This window comes from Dermochelys coriacea, chromosome 24 (genome assembly GCF_009764565.3).
Source record: "Dermochelys coriacea isolate rDerCor1 chromosome 24, rDerCor1.pri.v4, whole genome shotgun sequence".
Classification (NCBI taxonomy): Eukaryota; Metazoa; Chordata; order Testudines; family Dermochelyidae; genus Dermochelys; species Dermochelys coriacea.
This window is the reverse complement of record NC_050091.1, coordinates 7,147,282-7,169,209: the sequence shown is the minus strand read 5'-3', so window position 1 is coordinate 7,169,209 and position 21,928 is coordinate 7,147,282. Positions and strand designations below refer to the sequence as shown.

Sequence of the window (21,928 nt, the reverse complement as noted above, 5' to 3'; positions counted from 1 at the left end):
TTATGTGGGCTGCAACCACACAATATATATACCACCTGTGTGGCCCTGAGGATGTCACATGGGTTGCAGCTGTATGCTCATTGGGCTGCAAGCGAGCCACAGGTTGAGAACCACTGGCAGAGACACTACTTATGCTGACAGAGGGGGTTCTCCTGTTGGCATAGGTAATGCGCCCCTCTGAGAAGCAGTGGCTAGGTCTGAAGAATTCTTCCATCAACCTAGCAGTATCTACACAGGGACCTAGACTGCCTTAACTATGTCACTCAGGTTTGGATTTTTCAAACTCCAGAGTGATGTAGCTGAATTGATCTAATTTTCTAGTGTAGATAGTACCTAGTGTGGATGCAGCTATATCGGCACAGCTGGTGTTTTGTACCATTAGTAAAATCATCTCCCCTGAGCAAAACAAGCTATATTGGTAAAAGTGCATTTTGCCAGTATAGCTGTGTCTACGCTAGGGAATTCTGCCTGCATTCATTGCACCCCTGACATAGTTATGTCAGCTGAAGTGTGTACTTAAACCAGGCTAAAGACTGTAGATCTTTACTCCCATGAGTGATCCTTATTCACTTAGGTAGTCACACTTAAATCAATGGGATTACGTACATGAATACAAATTGTTCACGTAAGTAAAGGTTTGCATTTAGGCTCCTGACTTGTATTGATTTCAATGGAACCTAGGAGCCTAAATACCTTGGTGGATCTGGGCCTGTGTTCTGAAAACTGAATGGACAGGATCTACATGTGTATGTGTCATCAGAGTGCAAACTAACACCCCAATTTTATTAACAGATAGGAAAAGACTGACAATATGGCAACTGCCCAGATGCAGAGAAATTCTATGGTATGGTTCCATTTATTTCAGTGTATTTTTGGCACACTAGATTGCAGCAGTCAGGAATACAAAGTAATTATTTTTAGGACTGTTTTATTGCCCAAAATTATCCCTGCAGCTAATTAAACTTGAAAAAAGTATTTCAGATTCATATAATTTGTTCCTTTATAAACAGAAGTTATTCAGGAGCAGTTCTTATTACCATAAGTAGTCTCATTGAACTATGCTCAGTTGTAAAACATCACAGGGTTCAGTTAAACACTAAGGTCCTCATATTGCAAAGAGTTAAGCATGTGCTTTATGAACAGTGAATCTTCACATTCAGGTCAATAGAACTATTTACAGTGCAAAAAGTTAAATACAGTGCAAAAAGTTAAAGTGTTACTCTTTACATAATTGGAGGCTATCGTTATATGATAGTGATGATCATAGAATCATAGAATATCAGGGTTGGAAGGGACCTGAGGAGGTCATCTAGTCCAATCCCCTGCTCAAAGCAGGACCAATCCCCAATTAAATCATCCCAGCCAGGGCTTTGTCAAGCCTGACCTTAAAAACCTCTAAGGAAGGAGATTCCACCTCCTCTCTATGTAACCCATTCCAGTGCTTCACCACCCTCCTAGTGAAAAAGCTTTTCCTAATAGCCAACCTAAACTGCCCCCACTGCAACTTGAAACCATTACTCCTTGTTCTGTCATCTGTTACCACTGAGAACAGCCTAGATCCATCTTTGGAACCCCCTTTCAGGTAGTTGAAAGCAGCTGTCAAATCCCCCCTCATTCTTCTCTTCTGCAGACTAAATAATCCCAGTTCTCTCACCTCTCCTCATAAATCATGTGCTCCAGTCCCCTAATCCTTTTTGTTGCCCTCCACTGGACTCTTTCCAATTTTTCCACATCGTTCTTGTAGTGTGGGGCCCAAAACTGGACACCGTACTCCAGATGAGACCTCACCGATCACATCCCTTGATGTGCTGACAATGCTCCTACTTATACAACCCAAATGCTGTTAGCCTTTTTGGCAACAAGGGCACACTGTTGACTCATAGCATAACATAGATGATGGGGGAACAAGGGAGGTGAACAAGAGAAAGATGGAGATTATTTGTTGAAAAATGCTTCATGTTAGTTCCTTTAACATTAAAATAAAATTAGTAGACCTGTGTACATTTGGCTAGTGAGAAAACATTTTATTTGTTTTAAATATCTGAAAAGCAAGTGAATGAAAATAAAACCCCCTGTATACTGGAGATTTATTCCCCTCTCTTTCTCTTTAAATTTTAGAGTGCAGTAACATTTCCTAATAAAATATGTACTGAACAGCAGTCTTTGATATTGGTGAAGAGACTCCTAGCAGTATCAGTATCCTGCATTACTTACCTAAGAGGAATTTTTCCAGAATGTGCCTATGGAACAAGATATCTAGATGGTAACATACTGTTTCTCAGATTCCTTTGACCTAAAATATTTCTCTGTTTCTGTGACAAATAATTTTAGAGATCTTATTTAAGCTAACTTTATTTTTTTAGTGTTGTATCTGTACTTTTCTAACTAAAATTTGTTTGTTTGTTTCAGACCTCTGTGTCAAAATTTTGAGGGAAGACAAGAACTGTCCTGGGTCCACTCAGTTGGTGAAATGGTACGTCGATTCTATAGCATACATAACAATATTATAACGTGTCAAATCTCAAAATTAGCTCTCTAGTCAAAGAAAAATTGTTCACTCACTGTTAGTGAGTAATGGTCATTTAATGTATTTAATGCTTAGTATTTACTGTTTTGGTATACAGACTTTGCACATTGGAAAAAATCAGAATTTATACATTTCAGTACCATGTAATCGGCTTAACTTGAACATTTGGTTTTATGGAAAGATTTACGATCTTGGGACTCATATTAGCAAGGTATTTAAGCATGTTTGTGACCTGAAACATGTGAGTAGTCTTTTTGATGCCAGTGGAATGATTAACATTTTAAGTTATGCACATCCATAAGCATCCTGCTGAATTGGGGTAAAACAAGTTAATGCAAAAATTATTTTCATGCCAAGAATGTGTGTCCCTATATCCACTGTTGCCTGTTCTCACGGTTCTCTCAGGACCTGTTTCTTTGTTGCTCTACATCTTGTGTTGTAGTCATTTTCTCCAGTACAAAGTGGATGTAAAATGCTACCAAATCAGAATATTTTCACTGGTATAAATGACTGCCCAAAGTGCCCTCATTCTTTAGTGGTCGAAGTTGGGACACTATTTTCATTAACATTACATCTATTGTATTTTTGTAACTTTTAAATTTGAGGATTATGTTCTCAAGCTTGACAAAAAAGAAGAGTTCTGCTTTTAAAAATCTGTAGCTGAATATGTATTAGTAAGTATCTTGTATATAAGACTGGTTTCAGAGTGGTAGCCGTGTTAGTCTGTATCAGCAAAAACAACGAGGAGTACTTGTGGCACCTTATAGACTAACAAATTTATTTGGGCATAAGCTTTTGTGGGCTAAAATCCACTTCTTCAGATGCATGGAGTGGAAAATACAGTAGGAAGATCTATATAGTATTATATGAAAAGATGGGAGTTGTCTTACCAAGTAGGGGATAGAGACAATTCAATTAAAGTGGCCTATTATCAACAGGATGAAAAATTACTTTTGTAGTAATACAATTAAGAAGTACAAAAGAATTTCATTTTCATAGAAACACAGAACTGGAAGGGACCTTGAGAGGTCATCTAGTCCAGTCCCCTGCACTTGTGGCAGGACTAATGATCTAAACAATTCCTGACAGGTGCTTGTCTAACCTGCTCTTAAAAATCTCCAATGATGGAGACTCCACAACTTCCCTAGGCAATTTATTCCAGTGCTTAACCACCCTGACAGTTAGGAAGTTTTTCCTAATGTCCAACCTAAACCTCCCTTCCTGTAATTTAAGCCCATTACTTTTTGTCCTATCCTCAGAGGTTAAGAAAAACAATTTTTCTTCCTCCTCCTTGTAACAACCTTTTTACATACTTGAAAACTGTTATCATGTCCCCTCTCACTCTTTTCTTTTCCAGACTAAACAAACCCAATTTTTTCAATCTTCCTTCATAGGTCATGTTTTCTAGACTTTTAATAATTTTTGTTGCTCTTCTCTGGACTGTCCAGTTTGTCCATATTCTTCCTGAAATGTGGTTCCCAGAACTGGACACAATACTCCAGTTGAGGCCTAATCAGAGTGGAGTAGAGCAGAAGAATTACTTCTTGTGTTTTTGCTTACAACACTCCTGCGAATCATTCCAGGATGATGTTTGCTTTTTTTGCAACAGCATTACACCGTTGACTCATATTTAGCTTGTACTTTCCGCGGTACTCCTTCTGAGGCAGTTATTTCCCATTTTGTATGTGTGCAACTGATTGTTCCTTCTAAATGGAGTACTTTCCATTTATTCTGATTGAATTTCATCTTATTTAGTTCAGACCATTTCTCCAGTTTGTCCAGATCATTTGGAATTTTAATCCTATCCTCCAAAGCACTTGCAACTCCTCCCAGTTTGGTATTGTCCACAAACTTTATAAGTGTACTCTGTATGCCATTATCTAAATCATTGATGAAGATATTGAACAGAATCGGACCCAGAACTGATCCTTGCAGGACCCCACTCATTATGCGCTTCCAGCCTGACTGTGAACCACTGATAACTTCTCTCTGGGAACGGTTTTCCAACCAGTTTTGCACCCATCTTATAGTACCTCCATCTAGGTTGCATTTCCCTAGTTTGTTTATGAGAAGGTCATGAGAGACAGTATCAAAAGCTTTACTAAAGTCAAGATATTCCACATCTACTGCTTCCCCCCATCCACAAGGTTTGTTACTCTGTCAAGGAAAGCTATCAAGTTGGTTTGACACGATTTCTTTTTGTTTTGTAGGAATTTTTATGTAATCAGAAGCAAATAAAAATGGTAATTAGTAGTAGATAGACAATATTATTTGATTTTTGCAGGATGTTAGGATGCTATGATGCTTTGCAGAAAAAATATGTAAGTCTTCCAGTATAATTTTGTTATATTTTAATATACTGTAACATTATGCATTTGTATACTTCTAATAGCTGCCTCTTGTGGTTTTGGGGCTACTGTTTACAAAATAACTTCAGTTTAGCCAGATGTGACAATTAATGGCAGTTCTAGGTGCTCAGCATCTCACAGGATGTGATCCATAAGTCTTGGTGGTAAAGACTTCTGCCCAGTTTATACCATCTGAGGATCTGGCACTAGATGACTGATATATGGCTTTGGAAAAATTTCTGATGCCCTGATTCAGGAAAGCATTCCTATTCAGCAAAGCACTGAAGTCAATGGTACTTAAGCATCTGCTTAAAGTTAAGCACATGCATATATCCTTTGTCACACAGAGATGGATGTAAACATGTTTTCCTAAACCAGAGTCCTAATTTCCACTTGTTGTTTTGTTTTTTTGAATCTGCACTATAAATTGGTATGCAGGATTATTTTATTTTATTTGTTGTTTTTCTTTCCTTAATTATATTTTAAAACAGCTAAGAATGGCTGTCCTAGCAGTAAGTATCTTTTTAAAATGTTTACACAATTTTCAAAATAAGTGTATTTATATACACTGTATTTATTTTATTTATTCTCATATTTATATTATTTATTTTTAAAATATAGGTCTACACCCATGCAGAAGACCCTCAGGTAAGCTTAATATAATATTTAAGGTTGACTGATGATAGTAACATTCACATTAAAATTTGCATATACAGGCAGATAGAATATTTCACATTTCATCCAAATGCACTCTATTATTTATCTAAAGAAGTTATATCCTAACACAAAAATTGCCATACCTGATATCTAGTCCAGTAACCAGCACCAGACGCTTCAAAGGAAAGTGCAAAAAATCCCACAGTGAATAATTATGGAATTAACTGCCCATAAGAAGAAAAGGAGTACTTGTGGCACTCTAGAGACTAACAAATTTATTTGAGCATAAGCTTTCGTGAGCTACAGCTCAGGAGTTTCTAATTCTTTACAGTAAATTCCATGAATTCTTTCAAGCAAAACATAATCTTATTAGCCACTGGGTGTCACCCTAGTGCTGTATGGTGTATATGAAATTTGTTGAATAGTGACTAAGAATATTACAGAATTTGAACTGAAAATTTTCTTTAAAAAACTTCAACTCAAAGTTGTGTTTTTTCTTTTAATATATGGCTGCAGGACGAGACTACTGACATTGATTTTATTTGATGGCGACAACAATTGTATAAATAAGCCGTGCATAAAAAAAGTCAGAATGAATCATTATGACATTAGAAAGCTATAATCCAGTGGTATTCAACCCACAGGCTGCATGTAGCCCAATTAGCACATAGCTGTGGTCCAGCTGTGTGCTAAAGGCCGCTGGGCCCATGATGTCTGGGGGTGCAGGCTGCTCCACCACCTGGCATGACGGGGTCGAGAGCCCTGGCTGCCCACCGGGGTCCAGGGTCCCAGCCCCCGTGCCCGGGATCCTGGGCTGCTCTGCCCTGCACAGTGGAGTCCAGGGTCGGGGCTGCCAGGCCGCCCTGCCCCATGTGCTGGGGTCTGGGTTCGGGGCTGCCCTGTCCTGCTGCCAAGTGGGGTCCAGGCTCAGGGCTGCTGCGTGGCGGCGTCAGGGGGGTAGGGGCTGCCCTGCGGCCCCACGCCTGGGGCCTGCTCCTGGTCCCACTCTGTGGAGGGGTCTGTAGGCAGGCTGGGGCACTGGACATAGGGGTCTGCTGGGCGGGTTTGGGGGGGGGCTGTGGTTCTCAACCTGCGGCCAAGGTTACAATGTGGCCCACAATGATAAATAGGTTGAAAACCACTGCTATAATCCATGGAAATGTCATTCTAATGATGGATTATAACTTTTGCTTGACATGTAGGCATCAATTTAAAAAGCATGCAAAGCTAGTATATTTCCGGAAACAGGAAGCAATATTGTATTTCACTTCTTAACAATTGATACTGTATGTGTTAGATCCATAATTACTGTGTTTTGTGTTTAGACAGTTACAGAATGTTATCAGTTCAAATTCAAATACACCAACAATGGGCCGGTAATGGATTTCACCAGGTATTGTCCTCCTAGTTTCTCTCTGCTATGCAATTAACAATATCTTTCTAGAATAGGTTGAGCTAACATATTGGTGTAATTTCTTACTGGTTGTTTGATTTTGGAAGCTGAATCTTAAGATTAAGTTCAGTAAGGAAACATACTTTCCAGATGTACCTACCTTGAAGGTACATTACCATTTTAGCAGGATATATTACTTAGTACGCTAGTTAATGTACAGATTTCACAATGCCCTCTGTCTGCCCTTTTCTGGTTTTCCCCTACACAAGTGTGCACACACAGAGATAGTTGGGGGTTAGTACTTTTTAAAAGTGCTGTCTAGATTTAGGAATTTGTATATATTAAGACAAATAATTAAAAATGTAGAAACTAGGGCTGTCAATCGCAATTAACTCACGCAATTAAGTAAAAAAATTAATCACGATTAATTGCAGTTTTAATCACACTGTTAAACAATAGAATACCAATTGAAATTTATTAAATATTTTGGATGTTTTTCTACATGTTCATATATATTGTATTCTGTGTTGTAACTGAAATCAAAAAATGTACAAAAACAAAACAATGTAAAACTTTAGAGGCTACAGGTCCACTCATCCTCCTCCTTGTTCAGCCAATCACTAAGGCAAACAAGTTTGTTTACATTTACAGGAGATAATGCTGCCCTCTTCTTAGAATCACAGAAGATTAGGGTTGGAAGAGACCTCAGGAGGTCATCTAGTCCAATCCCCTTTTCAAAGTAGGACCAACCCCAACTATAAATTATCCCAGCCAGGGCTTTGTCAAGCCGGGCCTTAAAAACCTCTAGGGATAGAGATTCCACCATCTTTGTAGGTAACCCATTCCAGTGCTTCACCACCCTCCTAGTGAAATAGTTTTTCCTAATATCCAACCTAGATCTTCCCCACTGCAACTTGAAACCATCGCTCCTTGTTCTGTCATCTGCCACCACTGAGAACAGCCGAGCTCCATCCGCTTTGGAACCCCCCTTTAGGTAGCTGAAGGCTGCTATCAAATCCCCTGTCACTCTTCTCTTCTGCAGACTAAATAATCCCAGTTCCCTCAGCCTCTCCTCATAAATCATAATGCCCCCTAATCATTTCCGTTGCCCCCGCTGAACTCTTGCCAATTTGTCCATATCCTTTCTGTAGTGGGGAGCCCAAAACTAGACACAGTACTCCAGATGTGGGCTCACCAGTGCCAAATAGAGGGGAATAATCACTTCCCTCGATCTGCTGGCAACGTTCCTACTTTTGTAGCTGGCATTGCAAGGTATTTACGTGCCAGATATTTGTTTGCCCCTTTGTGCTTTGGCCACCATTCCAGAGGACATGCTTCCATGCTGATGACTCTTGTTAAAAAAATAATGCGTTAATTAAATCTGTTATTGAACTCCTTGAGGAGGAATTGTATGTCCCTGCTCTGTTTTCCCTGCATTCTGCCATATATTTCATGTTATAGCAATCTCAGATGATGACCCAGCACATGTGGTTCATTTTATGAACACTTTCACTGCAGATTTGACAAAACACAAAGAAGGTACCAATGTGATATTTCTAAAGATAGCTAAAGCACTTGACCTAAGATTTAAGAATCTCAAGTGCCTTCCAAAATCTGATTGGGACGGAGTGTGGAACATGCTTTCAGAAGTCTTAAAAGAGCAACACTCTGATGCGGAAACTACAGAACCCGAACCACCAAAAAAGGAAATCAGCCTTCTGCTGGTGGCATCTGACTCAGATGATGAAAATGAACATGTGTTGGTCTGCACTGCTTTGGATTGTTATTTAGTAGAACCCATCGTCAGCATGGACGCATGTCCCCTGGAATGGTGGTTGAAGCATGAAGGGACATAGATTCATAGATACTACGGTCATAAGGGACCATTATGATCATCTAGTCTGACCTCCTGCACAATGCAGGCCACAGAATCTCACCCACCCACTCCTGCGAAAAACCTCTCACCTATGTCTGAGCTATTGAAGTCCTCAAATCGTGGTTTAAAGACTTCAAGGAGCAGAGAATCCTCCAGCAAGTGAGCCATGCCCCATGCTACAGAGGAAGGCGAAAAACCTCCAGGGCCTCTTTCAATCTGCCCTGAAGGAAAATTCCTTCCCGACCCCAAATATGGCGATCAGCTAAACCCTGAGCATATGGGCAAGATTCATCAGCCAGATATCCAGGAAAGAATTTTCTGTAGTAACTCAGATCCCACCCCATCTAACATCTCATCACAGGCCATTGGGCTATTTACCATGAATATTAATTAAGATCAATTAATTACCAAAATCATGTTATCCCATCGAACCATATGAACCTTTAGCACATCTGGCATGTAAATATCTTGTTACACTGGCTAGGACAGTGCCATGAGAATGCCTTTTCTCACTTTCAGGTGACATTGTAAACAAGAAGGGAGAAACATTATCTCCAGCAAATGTAAACAAACTTGTTTGTCTGAGCAATTGGCTGAACAAGAAGTACGACTGAGTGGACTTGCAGGCTCTAAAATTTTACATTGTTTTATTTTTGAATGCAGTTTATTTTGTACATAATTCTACATTTGTAAGTTCAACTTTCATGGTAAAGAGATTGCACTATATTACTTGTATTAGGTGAATTGCAAAATACAATTTCTTTTGTTTTTTTACAGTGCAAGTACTTGTAATCAAAAATAAATATTAAGTGAGCACTGTACACTTTGTATTCTGTGTTGTAATTGAAATCAATATTTTGAAAATGTAGAAAACATCCAAAAATATTTAAATAAATGGTATGATATTATTGTTTAACAATGTGATTAATCACAATTAATTTTTTAATCACACGATTAATGGCAATTAATTTTTTTAATCGCTTGACAGCCTTAGTCAGATATAGAGTGATCGCTTTATGACAACTGTTCGCCCACAGGTGATACAGTGTTTTTGTCTTTATCATTCCACGTGAGTTCATTTGACAGCATAGTGATTGTCTGGTTTCATGCACATAGTTGTTGTTGGGGCATTTAGTGCATTGGATGAAGTATACCACATCTAATATTGTCATAGGCATGTGTAGGGGTCTATGTTGTGGTGGGGTGTTGATCCTTGTAGCAGTGGAGATACATTTATAGGTTTTGCATCTGTTCTTCTGGCAGAGTCTGGTGCTGCTTTGAGTTGGTATGTATTGGTCTGTGGGGAGCTTGCTTCTGATGAGGTTGGAGAGGTTGGGGGGGTAGTTTGAAGGCCAGAAGTGGAGTTTCAAGAAAGATTTCTTTCAGGATGGGATCCCCATTGAGTTCGGGCTGTAGTTGAGGATACCCCAAATGAGTTTCAGTGGGGCGGGGGGAGGTGACAACTAGTGGTGTGCAGTCAGAATGCTAACTACTCATGCTAAGCAATCTGTTCCACCCTGCATTTTGCAGTGACACTGACTCAGAGTACCATTCCCTGACCTGAAGAAAAGCTCTGTGTGGCTCGAAAGCTTGTCTCTCTCTCTCCAACAGAAGTTGGTCCAATAAAAGATTTTCTTTCACCTGCCTTTTCTCTCTAATAAAGTACAGTAGTTGGTTTCATAACTAGCTGAGGCCCCTGATTTAGGACTTGATCTTAAGATGTGCTGAAAATGCACAAGTCTAATTTACTTTATGAAGATTTACCTAACTAATAGTGTGATATTCACTTGCCTGAAATATTTATAGTAATTTATAAGTAATTAACAGTATATTTATAACATTAGAAACAATTTCGTTCCCATAAAAGATGTGAATACTTTGTTCATTCCTAGTAAAAATAAAGGAAATGATTCCAACATCACATGTACAGACACCAAGAAAGCAAGTATCCTCCTCATTCGTAAGATTTATGTTCTGATGCAGAATCTGGGCCCTTTACCTAATGATATCTGCTTGACTATGAAGCTTTTTTATTATGATGAAGGTACTGTTTCCACATTATCTTGATTTATCTAATGTATAAATAAATATTTAAAAATGATTGAAACAGCATTTCATATAATTTTAATGAATGTTAAAGGTAAACAGATGTTAGCTTTCTCATATGTGTTTACCTCTGCATAGTCCTGAATTTTCAGAGTTCTTGGGGTAAAATCCTGGCCATATTGAAATCATTGGGAGATTTGCCATTGACTTAAGGGGAGTCAAGATTTCACCTTAGATATTTAAAAAGTGAAGCTCAGTAAGTTCATTTGGAAATTAAAACAGTGAGAAATTTGACCGTGTGAAATTTTCAGAAGCATTCTGAACATGATGCATTTTTATTAAGGAAAACACAAGAGTGTATTTCAAAGGTTAAACAAGGACCAAACTCTTGATGGGAAAGTTAGACCAAGTTTTGTATACCACTTAAATGGCTTTTGTAACTTAAATTTTTTAAATATATCAGTTTTATACCAGTAATTGTTTTTTTGAGGTTATCTTTTTGTGCATATTAAATGTTCTAATCAGATTCTTTTCTATTGGTTAGAAAAATAGGTTTTATTTAGTACAAACTGAATATGGAATATAAAAAATGGAACAAAATAAATAGAGACTGTGGTTTGGGGTAACACTCTTTCTTCAAAGGAAAAAAAATCTGTTTCATTCAAATACATATAAATTTTTCCCCCCAAGAGAAAGAACACACTTCATCCTATAACAGCATATTTCCTGAATTATTTTCTGCAGTTACACCACCTGATTACCAGCCTCCTGGTTTTAAAGAGGGTGATTGTGACACAATGATATTTGAGGGAGAGCCTATTTACCTAAATGTGGGTGAGGTGCCAACCCCTTTTCATATGCTGAAAGTTAAAGTGACAACTGAAAAAGAACGAATGGAAAATATTGATAAAAACATGCTAAAGCAAGGAGACTCTAAAGTGCCTACGCAATTAATCAGACTGGACAAAGATGATCCAAAAGAACAGGACCAGCAAATAAATGTAAGGGCTCAGATGTTGCTACATGCTATTTATATCTAAAATGTTTTACAATTTGAACTCTCTTGAAAAGGGTCAATAACCATTTATATTGTCCACTATTGCGAAGTTTTAATAAAACATTCAGTTGCCAAAGATATTCAAATAAAATTACATACAGTCGTTTAGATTTTTTCTCTTCTTAATTTTATTGCTCAAACTGGAGCAATCAGTTTATTTTTATTTTCGTAATAGAGATCTACATTGAACTAGTGCAACAATATGGTGCTGATGGGCTGCAGTATCTTTAGTTGCAGATGAGAAGCGCCATCAGGAAAGTAACTGAAATGCTTTCCTCATGGATTGTATTTTCTAAATGGACAACCTACCTAATTCTCAATTACTGAGGAACAATCTCCACTCATTGTTATATTTTGCTTTCCACAACCAAATCTCTGTACAACTTTTCATGAGTGATGTACCCGAGTATTCGTATTCTAATATCTAAACTATATTGTTAAATCTATTCACTTAAATTTGGGTTATTGCTGATTATTTATTCTGTGTATCATATGACTTTTAGAAACTAACTTTATAGTTGTGGATAATATAAGCACTATATCTAGATGTACAGACACCTTTTTCGCAATCTATGTATTATGTAATTTTTTTTAACATTAGCTTTAATAAAATTTTTAAATCTGAAATCCCATACAATGTTTCATAAAATGGAAGGGAATATATGATAGTCATGGTGTCCTGGATAAATTCCAACTCAGTTACATGATGTCTATAAATCATCTCACCAGTTATTTTAATTGAACAAGTTATACTTCATTTTATATCCTAAACTGACATACAGCGTTACTAGCATTGGTAAATTTTGTGCAGCATCGTAGTAGTAGGTGGGAGATTAAGTGTCTAACTTTGGATTTTCTTGCTATATAGGATATTGATCCTGCAAACACTTATGCACATGATTAACATAAATGAACTTAATGGACTAGGACAGGGATGGGCAAACCTTTTGGCCTGAGGGCCACATCGGGTTTCAGAAATTGTATGGAGGGCTGGTTACAATCAGCCAGGTGTGGCCCAGCCCCCAGTCCCTATCCAACCCCCCTTCTTCTCATCCCCTAATGGCCGCCCCAGGACTCCTGCCCCATGGACCTCCCCCGGCTTCCTGTCCCCTGACCGCCCCAACTGCCCCCCGCCGCCCTATCCAACCCCCCTTCTCCTTCCTGACTGCCCTTTCCGGGACTCCTGCTCCATCCAACCACCCCTTCTCCCTGTCCCCTAACCGCCCCCGGAACCCCCATCCCTGACTGCCCCCTGCCGCCCCATCCAACCCCTCCTCTCCTTCCTGACCGCCCCTGGAATGCCTGCTCCCATTCAACCCCCCTGTTCCCCGCCCTCTGACCGCCCCAACCCTTATCCACACCCCCGGCCCCTGACCACCCCCTGAACTCCCTTGCCCTCTATCCAACCCCTCTCCCCCGCTCCCTGCCCCCTTACCGCGATGCCTGGAGCACAGTGGCTGGCAGCGTGGGTGTGCCAGGACAGGCAGCCATGTCGCCCAGCTGAAGCCAGCCACACACTGCGCAGCACAGAGCACTGGGTCAGGCCAGGCTCTGCAGCTGCGCTGTCCCAGGAACTCGCAGCACCACCACCCAGAGCATTGCACCTGTGGTGCAGTGAGCTAAGGCTGTGGGGGAGGGGGGACAGCAGGGGAAGGGCCGGGGGCGAGCCTCCCGGGCCAGGAGCTCAGGGGCTGGGCAGAACTGTCCCGCGGACTGTAGTTTGCCCACCTCTGGACTAGTCACATGAATAATGTTACTCACATGCATGACCATTTGCAAGATTGGGGCCTAAACATGAGGAATTATTATTTGTAATCCTGAGCACAGACTAAACTATTTTTTGTGGAAAAATAGCTGTGCCATATTTAAAGTTGCAGCAAAGTTTTTATTTGACAGCAACCTTAGCAAAAACCAAGGCAGATTAACTTCCCACAGGCATGGAATGTATGATAGTCACATGTGCCCAACTGTTGACACTGGAGTGTAAGATGTTGCCATTGAAGTTTTAAGATGAGTGCAGATTGGTATTTGGTATTGGTTGGAGATGGAAGTGAATATCTCATGGAGTGTTGGAGTGTGTTATTGACAGTTTTGCAGGCAATATAAAAGTGGCAAGGAATATAAGAAAATTTCCCTTAACTTCCTATTTACATGCGTTTAAGATTTTGGGTGGATGGTGGGTGTCCTGATCACTAAGTTAAGATTTTGTGTTAATAATTACACAATGCCATGATTGAAGACATGGGCCCTCCTCCTAGCAGTTTAGGGCCAACTCTAATTAGTTCAGTTTAATGTTTTTATATGATTATTTTTATTCCATTGAGAATCTAATATAAAATTTTAAAATATCTTCTTTCTTTTTCTTTTTTTACATAGGAAGATTTTGTCGCAGATAATAAAATGGAAGTTCAGAAAAATGCAAATACATCTGTAAAAGCTGGAGGTAATAAATATACAGTTCAGGACAGCTCAGCTCTTGCTACCTGGTTCCTATGCTGCTGAAATGAGAAGTAGACTATGTAACATATAGTTCTACACTCAGTTTAATACTATTATCCCTTTTGATCCATGGGATAGCCAAAGTTCAGGCCTGTATATGTTGTTTCCATTAGGAGAAGAAATTGACGATAGAGCCAGAGATTTTCTTGTTTCTTTACAAACATTATACATAAAGTCCTATTTCCCTGAACTCTGTAGGAATTAAACAGCAGGAGACAATTCCTTTGCTTTCTATTCAAAACTTGCCTTTCCAGCCAGCACTCTATGCCCCCAAAAGATTTTTCTCATAGCTTTCTCTTAGGGCCACATTACCAGCACTTCTGTACTATCTGCTTGGCTTTCTTGCTACTTCTGGGTCTCTAGTCTCACTGCCTCCTTCTCTCTCTCTCTCTCTCTCTTTCTCTAGACAAAAACAGTTCCACCAATCAAAACCTGAGTCCTTACATTTGAAACCCCTTGGGCCACATGATTCAGCTTCTACTCAATTTTTTCCCATTTGCCTGTGTTTTGGGTGCTACTGCTGTTGTTTCAGCCACTTGGATGAAGTTGGTGGTTATGCCCTGATTATAACAAGCTTTAGCTCAACCCACAACAATACTAGTAATATATTTCAGGTTTCAGAGCAGCAGCCGTGTTAATCTGTATTCGCAAAAAGAAAAGGAGTACTTGTGGCACCTTAGAGACTAACAAATTTATTTGAGTATAAGCTTTCGTGAGCTACAGCTCACTTCATCGGATGCATTTGGTGGAAAAAACCCGATGAAGTGAGCTGTAGCTCACGAAAGCTTATGCTCAAATAAATTTGTTAGTCTCTAAGGTGCCACAAGTACTCCTTTTCTTTTTAGTAATATATTTGCTATGCTTTTCTTTTATGTCACTTTTATGTCACTTTTATCTTTTAAGTCACTTTTCATTTTTCTATTCTGAAAAATAGAAAAAAAACTGATATATCTTATCAGTTAAAATAGGTTAAATATTTAGAATAGAAGAGTACTACATCACTTGAGATTTTACCTAAAAAAATACTTTTCCCCCTGAAACATTACAGAAGTAAAACAGACAACTACCTGTTATTGCAAATTTGTGATGCAGAATTCTTGGCACATAGCATAAGGGCCAAATCCTGATTCCATTTCAGTCAACAGGAGCAGGTTTTAGCTCTAATATTTTAATCATAAAGTCAGTTCAGCAGAAACCTGTCTGCTCTGGTCATGAGTTTTCAACAGTCTGACTGCAAGACCCAGGCCTGATCTGTAATGCTTAATCTCTGAGTTAGTCCTAACTAATGTGAGTGAATTCACTGTGACTGTTAGTAAGGACTACTTACATACGTACAAGTTTGCAGAATCAAGCCCACAGATTCTAAGGGCTTTCTATATAAATCTGTTACATAGACATAAATACGTCTCTTTACGTGCCTGTTTCCAGTAACAGGAGATAGTAGAACTGATTCTCATTTATACTAATGCCCCTTTACAGCATTCTGTCAGTGTAAAGGGGCTTTCGTGTAAATGAGAATGAGGTCCAGTAAGCCAAAGACATGAGGCACAATAATTCCCACTGTTAATAGTTACTTGCATGCAGAATAGAGCCTTTTCCAAGTTTCTGGCTATCCTGTCTGTCTAGCTGTCACATTTATTATATGCATATCACCCTGATGTCTAAAAAAAAGGTGTAAAAATGCTGTTAATATTAGAACTTGTTTTAACAAATCTTTCACAGAATTAAGTTTAACTAGTGAAGAAAATGAACTTACGAGGTCTGAAGAAAGCCAGAATAAACCTGTTTCTAATTCTCAGGTATAAAAGCTATATTCTCTTCCAGTCTTACTCATAAAATACTTTTCCTAGAGTTTTGTGAAGTTTCTTTATTATTCAAACTAACATTTTGAATTTTGAGACCTCTTGAGCAATTAATTAATGTATGGGGACTCTCTATATAAAGTTATTGTATGCTATAGCTATAATTATTAACAATAAAATGCATGTATATTTTGTCCAGAACAAGATGTTTTACAATAAAATATGACTAAAATATTAAAAATTGTAAAAATCAATTAAAAGCAGTAGCAAAGAGCTGTTTCTTCAGTTTTAAAAGTTCTGACAGACTGGGCGATATGAGCAGAAAAGGAAGGGAGTTCCATCATCATAAAGCATCGTTAATAAAGATTCTTCCTTCTAGAAACTTATTTTTTTAACACTGACAAACCTATTTACTGGTTGCATAAGCAAGTAAAGAATTGCAGTAGTCAAACCTTTAAATATGAAAGTATTTGTGACTGATTTCAAGTCTCTCTTACTAAGCAAAAGGTCCAGCTTGGCAACATTCCAAAGATGGTATAATAGATTTTAATTAGAAATCCATTCATATTCTGCTGTCAATATAACACCCTCCAACTTTTTATACTAGGAGATGGACTCAAGGAAACGCTATTAAAAGTAATCTCTAGGCTGAGAAGTCCCATCAACAACCACTTAGAACCATCTGGAAAAATTTCTGATTTATTTGGCTTTGATTTCATAAAAGTATGTGACATCCATAATAGTCATTTAGCTTCAGTAGAAATCTCTGTTTTGAAATGTTGATGGAAGCCTAAGGTAAATCTGGGTATTGTAATAGTGACAATTCATATTGTACTCTCTGAAAACAACACTGAGAGTAGTAACATGCAAATACAGAACAGGAGTACTTCTCTTACAGATCCTTGAGGCTCAAATGCAAATTGACCCGTTGGTAATAGCCAGTGACTGACTATAACTGAAAAAAATCGGGGCACTGATTCAGGCACTGGTACTTATGCACATGCCTTCAATAGGACTACTTGTGTTTAAAGTTAAGCACATGCTTAAGTACTGTGATGGATTGGGGCAGACGAGCACTTGGCATCTTGCATGACTGAGCCCTATGTATACTAATTTGCCTCTTAATTCTAGGAGGATTCTTATGTTGAAATAATGCTAATTTTCCATTTTAGGTTGATCAGTTAGCATTTAAGACATCTGAACTTGATGTGTCAGAGGGCAGGACAAGAAGTGGAAAAATATTTCATAGCAACACAGTCAGTATCTCCCCCCCCCCCTTTTTTTTTAAACAATAACTCTTTCTATTCCAAATACAGAATGAAATCATGTGCTTAAATACAATTTACAGTCCAGGATTGAAATTCTGGTCCCATTTAAGCCAATTGCAACCCCTGTTGACTTCTTTGGGACCAGAATTCACTTCAGATTATTTTTTTTAGCTCTTTTTATTTTAGGAATATGAACAACACCTTTGTGTTCCTAATGTCAAAAAGTGAATGCCTATTTCTAAAAGTTACTTCAGTATTTGGTTTTTAATTGTATAGTTTCAGAGGGATTTATGAGGATTTATTTGTATTCTTTGCTTGGACATGTTCTCTGCCAGCCTAATTCCATGTACTGCAGTGGACCTATGCTAGGCAAGAACTTAATCCAGTGTATTGTTTCATATCTCTTATAAAATACTGGGCCAGAATTTTAATCATAGATGTGTGATTTGTACATATCTTGAAAGAAACATTTTTACTTGCGTATTCATGCTTATGCGTGGTAGCTAAAGTTTTGAAATCCACTTCACCTACATGGTGCCTGAGTATTTGGACTTTATAGAAGTGGAACAGGAGTTTGGGGGGGTGAAAACTTCAAGCCACCCTCAGCCCAGGGGCATAGCACAGGGCTGCTCTGTGGTCCATGTGCCCTTCCTCTCTCAGTGGCTATAAGTCTATGGGCTTAGCCCCCTGCACCAGTTTGTAAGGTTTAGGGGGACACTTGATCCATGTAAACATGGATTCTTTGGCCCGTTTACTGGCTGGAGTCCCTTGCAGCCTTCTGCTCTGGCCTGTATAGGGCTGGTATAGAAACGCTTTCCACAGTGGATCAGGGGTACATAAGTATGCCTGCATGGCCACTTCACCCTTGGTCCCCTGAATAGCTCTTGTATATGGATTACTTTTTTCATAAGAGTTCTGGGAGATGTGCTGCCAGTCTCAGTAGATAAAGAAATAGCCTTCATCATTTACAGTCAAGAAAGGAAATTACATGTCAAGATAAAGAAAAATCATGCCTTCCCTGTCCCAAGTCTGAAAAGCTCTTAATTAATTTTTAACACAGGTTAGGGAACAGCAGTAGCATCCACAATGTGTTGCTTTATAGCTGTCTGCAGTCTTCTTCTAAAGCTAATAGTTAATTTCTTTCTGTAAAGGTTGGTGAAAATCAGGCTCAGGAACATTGCAAAAATCGTTTAGTAGCTAACTGTTCTAAAGAAACCCAGAAGAGAACTTGGTCTGAGTCTGAAAAGCTTGTAAGTTTTAAAGTTGCATGCAGAAAGCAAAATTATTTGTTGTTATATTTTGTGCATTTGGTGGCAAGCATTAAATATCTCTAAATGGAAAATAAAATGTATAATATGAAACAAAAAGCTCTGGTGATTTTTCAGGATGCTGTTTATCACTATAACAGTTTTAAATGAGCATTCTCTAATCCCAACCCCAAAACCTCATTCAGTATTTTTGTTATTGGGAAAACAGAATAAAGGGAGATAAGTACATAGTTACTACTTCTGTATTTGTCTGTGAAAATAAACCTTTCATTATTATTACTATTTAAGGTTAGAGATATACGAACATTATTACTTTAGATAAGAAAGAACAAAACAAATTAAGTAAAGACTGAGGGCCAAATTCTGGTCTTATTTTATACTTAAATAACCCAGAAGTAACACCATTGCACTCAGTGGAGTTAAAATCAGTGAAAACTAATGTAAGTGTAATCAGAATCAAACCCTGTGTCTTGACAGGTTGATGACGTGCACTACCAACTTAACATTAGCTTTGGATGTTAAAGTGGAACTTCTAAGAAAAATTTACTTGCATCACAAAAGTCACAAAAGAGCCTTTGTCCTTAGATCATAAATAACTTTTAAACTCCTTTCAACAGTACATGAGAAAGTTCTTGTATTTTAACTGATTACTATCAAAATATTATCCCAAGCTTTGCAATCATGAGCACAAATGTCATTGTAAGGATTAGATATTCTTTGAACAGCTTTATGTTTCATATAGTTGATTCTTGTTATGAAGTTCTTTTTCCATGTTAAGATACCTAACACAACTGAAAGAGCCATGGTTTGTGAAATTTAGGGAACTGAAATGCAATCTGTTTTCTCTTGGTAGGTTCATCAGTACGAATTCTCCTCTAGTCAAGATGCAGTGCCAAAAAGGAGAAAATTTAGTGAACCAAAGGAGCGGTTTTAGATATCACCTCCCTGCTGTTTACTTGTAGAATTCTGCTCAATATCGCTTTCATTTGGTGTTTAATATGAGCATTGCTAATATTTAGAGATAATTTAAGGTTCTTTTTTTGTTTTTATATGCAGTCAAACACAGAATTTATATACAGGAAAAATTCTGTCAAGAGAGACCCCAATTTTTGCAAATTGAAAGTTATTTTTTAAAGGGGGTTGTATTCCAGTCTAGAAGGATAGACAGGGCATAACCATTCATCTGATCTGAGAAAAACTTTTTAAGCAAGAAGATTTTTAGCGCAGGCCTTCAATAACACCTTTTCTTTAGAGATTTTGCTGAAATCCTATTGGTGGTACAATGTATACTCTTGGAAGTGAAACTATGCAAAGTTTCCACTGGTGTCTTTTCCTGGACCATACTCAGAAGCGTAAGAATTTTTTGTTCAGAACATGCCTTACAGACTTAACATGAAAACTAAAATCTCAACCGGAATTTTGAGTTTTGGTAGAATTACGTCAGGAAATTTGGTTAAGAAAATTGTGTAGTCATTTTATAATAATACTATAGCTTCTCTTTTTTATTATCTCTAAGAAGCAAACTTCAGGTGGCCTGATTGTGTTCATTTCTCCCATTGGTATCTTACCCGAGCTTGAAAAAGAACACCATTCACCTCTTTAGTTCCTAATTTTGAACTGAAATGTAGGAATCTGTATGCAGCTCTGATGCCAGATATATATAACAGCTAAGTGTTATCATATTGTGTGTGCTAGGCAGCTATGCCAAGTACAGTATTACCAATTATAACAGGCTATAACTAAATACCTGAAATATAGACAGCTCAGCTTTTATGTATGTGAAATGATTAATTGCAGCTTTCAGAAACAGTGCCATTGCATGTTTTTTCAAAAAAAATAATTTTGGTTTGCTCTTTATAACTTTAAATTCACTGGAGTAGTGCTCTTTATAAATACAGGTAACAACTATTGCTGTATTTAGATTAGATGTGTATAGCTAAACATTCCTGTCCTTGAATTTTAACTTTTAAACTAAGAATATCTTATTATCCTACTTCCTAATTAAAACAATGTTACTTAATAATTTGTGACTGTATATTTTTAAAATATAATGATCCATACATTTGATTTGAGTAGATGATTGACTTTTTTAATGAAAAGTTCATAAAGGCTTAGGACTTTCAGCTTGGTGTGTCTTGCTTGTTTTACAGTCTGCCGGTTTTAGAGCTCAAATAAAATATTTACTGTTGAAGAAAAATTGCCTCTCTACATAGTTCTGTTTGTTTTATTTTAAGATGAAAAATCACAGGATCTGAATGTATTTGAGAACAATTTAATGGAGAACAATAGTAAAAATAATAGTAATAATGTGGAATGATGCAATATGATTCCTACAATTATTTGCATTCTGAAAGAAATAAGAAAAAAATAAAAATGAACAAGCACACCCCTGTCTCCTTTCCTGTTCTCCCATTTCCCCTGTGTTCTGACTTTACCTGTCACGCCTCAGGAATTCTGCTGTGCTCCATTCTGGAGGTCAGACCTATGCTGCAGTTTTAAAGGAGAACCCCTGGCTTACCCCCTCTTCAGCTTAAGACTTGTGCTTTAATGTTAGAGCATAAATATTACCTGCTAAACCTTGTTTGTTTCAACCAGAGCAATTTGTATGCACAGATGAACACATTCCAAGTATTCATAATATATCAGGAGTTGCAACAGAGTTGCTTGTGTAGGGCTGAATTAAGGTGCCATTTGTGTGCTGGATAGAGAAAGGCAGGTTCATCTGAGCAGGTGATGGCTGGAGACATTGTCTGCAAAATGCCTGCACATGATCCTGGTTGCCGTTGTGTGTATTCTATGCTATCTTCTCCTCGCAGCCTCTCAGTGCTGTCCACTGTGCAGAAGTTATGGATCCATGGCAGCACTCCCATCCCTGCCAGACACACCTCTTATGGACCATTCAGTGCTGCTGGTTCACTAGTCCCTGTCCTCCAGCACTACAATTGGGTAATACATAGAAGTGGGGAAGCTTTCTGTATTATTTGCCACCTTAGCACAGCCATACGGGGGCAGCCAAAATTTGGAGCTCACATCAGGAAATTCAGACTTTCCAAGGCTCCTTTAGAGGGAATGGGAAAAGCTCCCCAGCCATAATCCTCAGGAGGAACAAAGAGTTCCAACTTCACAGCAAGTAGCAAATTAATCCCCCTGCCATACAGCAAACCAATTAACCAAAGTAACCCTGAAC

The 21,928-nt window shown here is 38.3% G+C and overlaps 1 protein-coding gene across 1 annotated transcript; it reads left to right on the top strand.

Moving 5' to 3' along the window:
• The first annotated feature begins 796 nt into the window (after positions 1–796).
• HORMAD1 (HORMA domain containing 1) lies at positions 797–20,941 on the top strand. The gene is made up of 14 exons (XM_038382976.2): positions 797–844; positions 2,119–2,263; positions 2,410–2,473; positions 4,812–4,848; positions 5,367–5,387; positions 5,497–5,523; positions 6,858–6,925; positions 10,694–10,845; positions 11,592–11,848; positions 14,281–14,347; positions 16,126–16,202; positions 17,378–17,461; positions 18,625–18,723; positions 19,595–20,941. Exons 1-14 carry the CDS (start codon positions 812–814, stop codon positions 19,673–19,675), a joined length of 1,212 nt encoding a protein of 403 aa, XP_038238904.1. The 5' UTR covers positions 797–811; the 3' UTR covers positions 19,676–20,941.
• The last annotated feature ends 987 nt before the right edge of the window (positions 20,942–21,928 follow it).

Bases quoted from the DNA above. Each gene is read 5' to 3' on its own strand.
- HORMAD1 (XM_038382976.2), top strand. From the start codon at position 812: ATGGCAACTGCCCAGATGCAGAGAAATTCTATG. The intron at 4,849-5,366 runs GTAAGTCTTCCA...ATTTTAAAACAG, and splicing joins ATGCTTTGCAGAAAAAATAT to CTAAGAATGGCTGTCCTAGC. The intron at 5,388-5,496 runs GTAAGTATCTTT...TTTAAAATATAG, and splicing joins TAAGAATGGCTGTCCTAGCA to GTCTACACCCATGCAGAAGA.